Source organism: Lactuca sativa, chromosome 5, assembly GCF_002870075.4.
Source record: "Lactuca sativa cultivar Salinas chromosome 5, Lsat_Salinas_v11, whole genome shotgun sequence".
Taxonomy (NCBI): Eukaryota; Viridiplantae; Streptophyta; class Magnoliopsida; order Asterales; family Asteraceae; genus Lactuca; species Lactuca sativa.
This window is the reverse complement of record NC_056627.2, coordinates 322,354,101-322,364,522: the sequence shown is the minus strand read 5'-3', so window position 1 is coordinate 322,364,522 and position 10,422 is coordinate 322,354,101. Positions and strand designations below refer to the sequence as shown.

Here is a 10,422-nt window from a genome sequence, read left to right as displayed (position 1 = left end):
AGTCGCTTGTCATTCCTTATGAATGATGATGCATATGTATCGTTAAGTTATATAATAAATATGATGATGTCCCCACTTCCAACTAGATTGGTAACAAGACATGCGATATAAATTCCCGACGAGCTAAGCGGACAAGAGAAAACACACTACTTTCCATCCATTACTCTAAACATTGGTTACTAACTTTCCTATTTCATATATCCACTATTAAAGATTAGCGATTTTTTAACCATGCCAGGAAAAGGAAATGCAGTTCTAAAAGGAGATTGCAAGGGTAAATGCCACCCGTCAACCATTAACGATACTTTTGTGGAGACAAGGACACATCATTTCATGGTTAATGGAAAGCCGTTGTATTTTAATGGCTTTAACGCCTACTGGTTAATGTGTATGGCTTCTGATCCATCTACAAGGGTGAAGGTCACAGATGCATTTCAAGAATCTTCCAAGATAGGAATGAACCTGGTTAGGACTTGGGCTTTTAGTGATGGTGGCAACAAACCCCTGCAAACCTCTCCCGGTTTTTACAATGAGGACATGTTTAAGGTAACTTTATCTATTATTTTAGCCTCTATTTTTTATTCAACATGATCTGTAAACGTTAAAAAGTAATTTCTTATCAACCATACGACAAATCGACACGGACATATTGAAATAAAAGTTAGTAATAATCAAGATCACAAACACTTTAACACCTCTGTTTTATGTTACTTGTGATAACCATCTACACCTTTTCATTCCAGGGATTGGATTTTGTGATATCAGAAGCGAAAAAGTATGGGATTCACTTGATTCTCAGCTTGGTTAATAACTGGGATGATTTTGGAGGTAAAAAACAATATGTTCAGTGGGCAAGGGATCATGGAGGACAATACTTGAATAGTGATGATGATTTCTTTACTAACGTTGTAGTTAAAGGATATTATAAGAATCATTTGAAGGTATATATATATATATGTTTGGGAAACAATGTTTCCATTATATCACAAAAATTTTCTACAACAGCTGTATGTGCATTTTGTCAGAAAATTTGAACATGTTGCAAATACTGTTTTGCTACAGACCATTCTTACGAGACGCAACTCAATCACCGGGGTTGACTACAAGGATGATTCCACCATCTTTGCATGGGAGCTAATGAACGAACCCCGCTGCCAGTCTGATCTATCAGGGAAATTTCTACAGGTTCTTGTTTTCTCTGTTTTCTCACGGTTAAGTTGTTCATATGAGAAAATGCCCGAATCAGTTATCTAGAAAGAAGGAAATCTTTTACTTTCAAATGATAGGAGTACATAGAGGAAACCGGTTTTTTATGAAACTATATGGTGCATAACCTATAACCATCGGTATCTCTTCTTTGTGCAGGAATGGATAGTAGAAATGGCAGCTGAAATAAAGTCCATTGATAAGAACCATCTTCTCGAAATCGGACTTGAAGGGTTTTATGGGGAATCAATGCCTGAAAAGAAGCAAAACAATCCGGGCTATGAAGTAGGGACCGACTTCATTACAAACAACGGCGTCAACAATGTGGATTTTGCTACAATCCATCTGTATCCCGACCAATGGTATGATCGAGTCTATACCGACATATAAACTCCATCACAATGCTTTTGTTCGTATATATACTTTGCATGTCACGCTAGCCAACACCCGAACGTAGTTAGCATCCTAAAAATGTTTCATGAAATGCATGTTTCTTATTTATAACTAAAACAATATTTTATGTTATTTAATTTTATTGAATAACATATGTGGGTATTTCGATTTTTGACTTAGGGTTCCGGGAGCTAGCGATGAAGCTCGAGCTAAATTTGTTGAAAAATGGATTAATGCACATATTGAGGATTGTGATTCCATCTTGAGAAAACCTTTACTGATTGCAGAATTTGGCAAGTCCTCTTGGTCTTCAGGTTACACCGTAGAAGCAAGGGATGAGTACTTTGGTGGGATATTCAACACGGCCTATGAAAGTGCAAGAAACCGGGGGTCGTGTTCAGGTACAACTTTTTGGCAAGTCATGGCGGAAGGAATGGATAACTGGGGTGATGGGTACCAAGTTGTCTTGGACCAAAACCCCTCCACTGCTGCAATAATTGCCAAGCAGTCTCAAAGAATTTCATCACTCAACTCTTCAACCAACCTAGAGTTCTCTCCCGTTGCTGTTGAAAAATAACTATGTTGGGTTCCTGAACAAATAATTATCCCTTTCGAGATAAAATGATATTTCTCTCTGCTGCGTTACTTACCTTTAGAAAATGTGAAGTTTTAAATAGTGAAATGAAAATAAAGATAGAGTTAGCAACCATTTTGCATGAAACAAAATAGTTGCAGCCTATTAGTAATGTTGTACCGCGGGTAACTTCAACTCAGTATTGTTGGACGAAGTGGGAAAATTGATGCATTTCCTTTTTATCAATAAATATGGTAATATATGTAAGGTATTTTTATGTGTTTTCTTAGCTTTTGTCTATCTTTTCTTAATGTTATAAATATTTTGTCTATCGAACACACAAGTCACGTCAACATATGTGAATCCTTTTATATGTATTCAAACCACTTTTTGATCGCAAATCATCGACGAGAGGAATATTAATATTAGTTGATAAGGGATATAGGTCATGATATATCATTAAATCTCAAGATTTTTGACCTAAATTTTGTATTACACTTGTGCCTTTGGGGTGGTGATACTTAAATGAACAAATATTTTCCCGAGTTTTATACTAAAAAGTCTCATTATTTTGGATTTTTTTTTTTTGATAAATTCATAAATCTTTATTTTTTTGAACAAAAAAGTCTCGTTATTTTGGGAAAATCATATAATCTGTCTTTCCCAATTAAAAAAACTTTTTCCTTAATTTGGGCAAAATATTAAACAATCAGGTTTATTCTATTAAAAAAAAGATTTAGGACTTTATCAAAAAAAATCTCAAAATAATTAGACTTTTCTGCATGAAATGCATACTTATCCTATTAATATTGCTTGACAAAGGATATAAGTCATGATATACCAATGATTATTATGCCTTTAGATCTTTATTTTGAATTAAAATTATGTTTGTGGGAGTTGTGATACTTAAACAAACCATTACTTAATACCGACCGAAATGTGTGTGTGTATGTGTATGTGTGTGTCTGTGTGTGAGAGGAGACAGGGGGGAATCTACAAAGCTATTGGATGACTTTTTCCAAGTGATTTAAACCAAAAAAAAAAAAAAACATCTTGTTAATATGCCACTAAACCTATTTCAATATAATTTGTAGAATACTAATTCATATTTTAAACAATATTACCTAAGTTTTAACAAACAAAAGAAGATCAATTCAAAACTATTTAAGTTATTTTTGACATCAAACTCCTAATAAAGAAGATAAATGATTAAGTTACGTATGCCGGTGAAGAAAATATAGTCTTAAGGAGTAATTAACACATATATTGGTGTCTTGGCGCAAATGTTATTTCTTCGTAATCTAAAATCCAATTTTTTTAAACAAATACATAAATCATTATTAATACACATATATTAGGGTCTTGGCAGAAATGTTACTTTTATTGTAATCTATAATATGAATATTTATGTCAGCAAACTCAGAATTGTGATGATGATTTTTCATGAAACCTTTCCAATTATGAGGTTGTTATCTCAATATAATAAGTAAAATCATTGATTAATACAACTGGGCTCGTAGAAGAACTAAACTGATTATTTCTCATTTGTCTACAAGATTATATAATAGGGAACTCAAATTAATTGGAGTTCAAAAATTCCTGCTTTATTTTCGATCGCAAGGTTATATCAGCAACTATAAACTTAAGGTTTAGTCGTACCTTTGAAATATCCTTTATCAATATTGGGAATAAATTTTGGTGCATTGTAAGCCTTAGGCCCTCAAGCGACTGTAAACTTTTTAGTCATACCTTTCAAATATACTTTATCAATATTGGGTAGACATTCTGGTGCAATGTTTATCTTAGGCATGCAGTCTTAAACCTAACAATTGTTTGTTTAATTTTATATTTATAATTTTCATAATTTTCTTTATAATTAATAATAATATCGATTAAATTAATTAATATAAGGTGAGGGTCATTTTTATAAACATCTAGCATTTATCACCAAAGATTTATAATATATGTAATGTGTACAAGTGTAGTCTCAATAAACTTTAATTAATGAGTAATCATACACTACTTAGTATCGATGCACGAACACATAAAAAATGATAAGGGAGTGTTTCCTCGCTAGTCTTCTAAAAGTATTGGTTTAAGATCCATCGAATTTCCTTCTAAGCAGTTACATTGCCTATTATGATAGGTTTTGGAACCCCAAACATCCGTTGTTTTATTATAACAGAGAACACCTCGTACACAAGCAAAGCGAGTTATGTTTAGATTACAATACATCCACTTGCTATATGTCATGCTACTCAACCACTTGTTATTACATTAACTACATGATCATCAATATAAATTCACATGCAAAAGTGATGTGTGCAACATACATAACATCTACTTTGATACAAATTCCATTTGGAGAATACACGTGATAAAAACTATCAACAGGAAAACTGAACATAAAATTTAATATATATATTTGCTATATGACGTTAAAAAAGTCAAATAAGGAAACCAAATGTCCCATGAATGGTGATGCGTAAACGTAAGAAAGTCACATGCTAGATTTCAACGTATGAAAAAAGGAACCCGAAAAAACAACAAAATGGTTTGGAGGAGTGGAGAAATAAATAAATAAATAATCAAAATGTACCTAGTTTTTCATGCACAAGCAACCACTTGTGCGTTTATTTTGGGCTTTTTGTTTTTTATTTTTATATATTTATTTTTCAAGCACATGTGGTCTCTAATGTATGGAGTAACAAAATATTATAGTATTTGAAAAGAATCTAGTACCATCTTCGAATCTCTAAATACAATTCGTTTGGTCAACATATTTTTTATGTTTGGAACTCGACTAAAAGCTAATCTTTTAATGGCATATTATGCACAAGGATCTAGTATCCAAACATAACATACCTGCAACAGTATTTGAAAAAGCAGTATCATTTTTCCTTTTGCTTTTTCATTTGGAGTAACAAATGTTTGTGTGTCTTACAACCAAAAGTATGGCACCGTGCATGGGCATCGCAAAGTCGCTTGTCATTCCTTATGAATGATGATGCATATGTATCGTTAAGTTATATAATAAATATGATGATGTCCCCACTTCCAACTAGATTGGTAACAAGACATGCGATATAAATTCCCGACGAGCTAAGCGGACAAGAGAAAACACACTACTTTCCATCCATTACTCTAAACATTGGTTACTAACTTTCCTATTTCATATATCCACTATTAAAGATTAGCGATTTTTTAACCATGCCAGGAAAAGGAAATGCAGTTCTAAAAGGAGATTGCAAGGGTAAATGCCACCCGTCAACCATTAACGATACTTTTGTGGAGACAAGGACACATCATTTCATGGTTAATGGAAAGCCGTTGTATTTTAATGGCTTTAACGCCTACTGGTTAATGTGTATGGCTTCTGATCCATCTACAAGGGTGAAGGTCACAGATGCATTTCAAGAATCTTCCAAGATAGGAATGAACCTGGTTAGGACTTGGGCTTTTAGTGATGGTGGCAACAAACCCCTGCAAACCTCTCCCGGTTTTTACAATGAGGACATGTTTAAGGTAACTTTATCTATTATTTTAGCCTCTATTTTTTATTCAACATGATCTGTAAACGTTAAAAAGTAATTTCTTATCAACCATACGACAAATCGACACGGACATATTGAAATAAAAGTTAGTAATAATCAAGATCACAAACACTTTAACACCTCTGTTTTATGTTACTTGTGATAACCATCTACACCTTTTCATTCCAGGGATTGGATTTTGTGATATCAGAAGCGAAAAAGTATGGGATTCACTTGATTCTCAGCTTGGTTAATAACTGGGATGATTTTGGAGGTAAAAAACAATATGTTCAGTGGGCAAGGGATCATGGAGGACAATACTTGAATAGTGATGATGATTTCTTTACTAACGTTGTAGTTAAAGGATATTATAAGAATCATTTGAAGGTATATATATATATATATGTTTGGGAAACAATGTTTCCATTATATCACAAAAATTTTCTACAACAGCTGTATGTGCATTTTGTCAGAAAATTTGAACATGTTGCAAATACTGTTTTGCTACAGACCATTCTTACGAGACGCAACTCAATCACCGGGGTTGACTACAAGGATGATTCCACCATCTTTGCATGGGAGCTAATGAACGAACCCCGCTGCCAGTCTGATCTATCAGGGAAATTTCTACAGGTTCTTGTTTTCTCTGTTTTCTCACGGTTAAGTTGTTCATATGAGAAAATGCCCGAATCAGTTATCTAGAAAGAAGGAAATCTTTTACTTTCAAATGATAGGAGTACATAGAGGAAACCGGTTTTTTATGAAACTATATGGTGCATAACCTATAACCATCGGTATCTCTTCTTTGTGCAGGAATGGATAGTAGAAATGGCAGCTGAAATAAAGTCCATTGATAAGAACCATCTTCTCGAAATCGGACTTGAAGGGTTTTATGGGGAATCAATGCCTGAAAAGAAGCAAAACAATCCGGGCTATGAAGTAGGGACCGACTTCATTACAAACAACGGCGTCAACAATGTGGATTTTGCTACAATCCATCTGTATCCCGACCAATGGTATGATCGAGTCTATACCGACATATAAACTCCATCACAATGCTTTTGTTCGTATATATACTTTGCATGTCACGCTAGCCAACACCCGAACGTAGTTAGCATCCTAAAAATGTTTCATGAAATGCATGTTTCTTATTTATAACTAAAACAATATTTTATGTTATTTAATTTTATTGAATAACATATGTGGGTATTTCGATTTTTGACTTAGGGTTCCGGGAGCTAGCGATGAAGCTCGAGCTAAATTTGTTGAAAAATGGATTAATGCACATATTGAGGATTGTGATTCCATCTTGAGAAAACCTTTACTGATTGCAGAATTTGGCAAGTCCTCTTGGTCTTCAGGTTACACCGTAGAAGCAAGGGATGAGTACTTTGGTGGGATATTCAACACGGCCTATGAAAGTGCAAGAAACCGGGGGTCGTGTTCAGGTACAACTTTTTGGCAAGTCATGGCGGAAGGAATGGATAACTGGGGTGATGGGTACCAAGTTGTCTTGGACCAAAACCCCTCCACTGCTGCAATAATTGCCAAGCAGTCTCAAAGAATTTCATCACTCAACTCTTCAACCAACCTAGAGTTCTCTCCCGTTGCTGTTGAAAAATAACTATGTTGGGTTCCTGAACAAATAATTATCCCTTTCGAGATAAAATGATATTTCTCTCTGCTGCGTTACTTACCTTTAGAAAATGTGAAGTTTAAATAGTGAAATGAAAATAAAGATACAGGTAGCAACCATTTTGCATGAAACAACCTATTAGTAATGTTGTACCGTGGGTAACTTCAACTCAGTATTGTTGGACGAAGTGGGAAAATTGATGCATTTCCTTTTTATCAATAAATATGGTAATATATGTAAGGTATTTTTATGTGTTTTCTTACCTTTTGTCTATCTTTTCTTAATGTTATAAATACTTTGTCTATCAAACACACAAGTCACGTCAACATATGTGAATCCTTTTATATGTATTCAAACCACTTTTTGATCGCAAATCATCGACGAGAGGAATATTAATATTAGTTGATAAGGGATATAGGTCATGATATATCATTAAATATCAAGATTTTTGACCTAAATTTTGTATTACACTTGTGCCTTTGGGGTGGTGATACTTAAATGAACAAATATTTTCCCGAGTTTTATACTAAAAAGTCTCATTATTTTGGATTTTTTTTTTTTGATAAATTCATAAATCTTTTTTTTTTAACAAAAAAGTCTCGTTATTTTGGGAAAATCATATAATCTGTCTTTCCCAATTAAAAAAAACTTTTTCCTTAATTTGGGTAAAATGTTAAACAATCAGGTTTATTCTATTAAAAAAAGATTTACGACTTTATCAAAAAAAATCTCAATATAATTAGACTTTTCTGCATGAAATGCATACTTATCCTATTAATATTGCTTGACAATGGATATAAGTCATGATATACCAATAATTATTATGCCTTTAGATCTTGATTTTGAATTAAAATTATGTTTGTGGGAGTTGTGATACTTAAACAAACCATTACTTAATACCGTCCGAAATGTGTGTGTGTGTGTATGTGTATGTGTGTGTCTGTGTGTGAGAGACAGGGGGGATGTACAAAGCTATTGGATGACTTTTTCCAAGTGATTTAAACCAAAAAAAAAAAAACATCTTGTTAATATGCCACGAAACCTATTTCAATATAATTTGTAGAATACTAATTCATGTTTTAAACAATATTACCTAAGTTTTAACAAACAAAAGAAGATCAATTCAAAACTATTTAAGTTATTTTTGACATCAAACTCCTAATAAAGAAGATAAATGATTAAGTTACGTATGCTGGTGAAGAAAATATAGTTTTAAGGAGTAATTAACACATATATTGGTGTCTTGGCGCAAATGTTATTTTTTGGTAATCTAAAATCCAATTTTTTTTAAACAAATACATAAATCATTATTAATACACATATATTAGGGTCTTGGCAGGAATGTTACTTTTATTGTAATCTATAATATGAATATTTATGTCAGCAAACTCAGAATTGTGATGATGATTTTTCATGAAACCTTTCCAATTATGAGGATGTTATCTCAATATAATAAGTAAAATCATTGATTAATACAACTGGACTTGTAGAAGAACTAAACTGATTATTTCTCATTTGTCTACAAGATTATATAATAGGGAACTCAAATTAATTGGAGTTCAAAAATTCCTGCTTTATTTTCGATCGCAATGTTATATCCGCAACTATAAACTTACGGTTTAGTCGTACCTTTGAAATATCCTTGGTCAATATTGGGAATAAATTTTGGTGCATTGTAAGCCTTAGGCCCTTAAGCGACTGTAAACTTTTTAGTCATACCTTTGAAATATACTTTATCAATATTGGGTAGACATTTTGGTGCAATGTTTATCTTAGGCATGCAGTCTTAAACCTAACAATTGTTTGTTTAATTTTATATTTATAATTTTCATAATTTTCTTTATAATTAATATTAATATCGATTAAATTAATTAATATAAGGTGAGGGTCATTTTTATAAACATCTAGCATTTATCACCAAAGATTTATAATATATGTAATGTGTACAAGTGTAGTCTGAATAAACTTTAATTAATGGATAATCATACACTACTTAGTATCGATGCACAAACACATAAAAAATGATAAGGGAGTGTTTCCTCACTAGTCTTCTAAAAGTATTGGTTTAAGATCTATCGAATTTCCTTCTAAGCAGTTACATTGCCTATTATGATAGGTTTTGGAACCCCAAACATCCGTTGTTTTATTATAACAGAGAACACCTCGTACACAAGCAAAGCGAGTTATGTTTAGATTACAATGCATCCACTTGCTATATGTCATGCTACTCAACCACTTGTTATTACATTAACTACATGAAAACAAAACATGACATCATCAATATAAATTCACATGCAAAAGTGATGTGTGCAACATACATAACATCTACTTTGATACAAATTCCATTTGGAGAATACACGTGATAAAAACTATCAACAGGAAAACTGAACATAAAATTTAATATATATTTGCTATATGACGTTAAAAAGTCAAATAAGGAAACCAAATGTCCCATGAATGGTGATGCATAAACGTAAGAAAGTCGCATTCTAGATTTCAACGTATGAAAAAAGGAACCCGAAAAAACAACAAAATGGTTTGGAGGAGTGGAGAAATAAATAAATAAATAATCAAAATGTACCTAGTTTTTCATGCACAAGCAACCACTTGTGCGTTTATTTTGGGCTTTTTGTTTTTTATTTTTATATATTTATTTTTCAAGCACATGTGGTCTCTAATGTATGGAGTAACAAAATATTATAGTATTTGAAAAGAATCTAGTACCATCTTCGAATCTCTAAATACAATTCGTTTGGTCAACATATTTTTTATGTTTGGAACTCGACTAAAAGCTAATCTTTTAATGGCATATTATGCACAAGGATCTAGTACCCAAACATAACATACCTGCAACAGTATTTGAAAAAGCAGTATCATTTTTTCTTTTGCTTTTTCATTTGGAGTAACAAATGTTTGTGTGTCTTACAACCAAAAGTATGGCACCGTGCATGGGCATCGCAAAGTCGCTTGTCATTCCTTATGAATGATGATGCATATGTATCGTTAAGTTACATAATAAATATGATGATGTCCCCACTTCCAACTAGATTGGTAACAAGACATGCGATATAAATTCTCGA

The 10,422-nt window shown here is 32.6% G+C and overlaps 2 protein-coding genes across 2 annotated transcripts; both read left to right on the top strand.

Moving 5' to 3' along the window:
* Window positions 1–231: 231 nt before the first annotated feature.
* LOC128126103 (mannan endo-1,4-beta-mannosidase 4-like) lies at window positions 232–2,176 on the top strand. The gene is made up of 5 exons (XM_052763842.1): window positions 232–546; window positions 744–941; window positions 1,063–1,185; window positions 1,366–1,568; window positions 1,780–2,176. The coding sequence occupies exons 1-5, from the start codon at window positions 232–234 to the stop codon at window positions 2,174–2,176; spliced, it is 1,236 nt and encodes a 411-aa protein (XP_052619802.1).
* A 3,207-nt stretch (window positions 2,177–5,383) lies between these two features.
* Window positions 5,384–7,330, top strand: LOC128126102 (mannan endo-1,4-beta-mannosidase 4-like). The gene is made up of 5 exons (XM_052763841.1): window positions 5,384–5,698; window positions 5,896–6,093; window positions 6,217–6,339; window positions 6,520–6,722; window positions 6,934–7,330. The coding sequence occupies exons 1-5, from the start codon at window positions 5,384–5,386 to the stop codon at window positions 7,328–7,330; spliced, it is 1,236 nt and encodes a 411-aa protein (XP_052619801.1).
* Window positions 7,331–10,422: the final 3,092 nt, after the last annotated feature.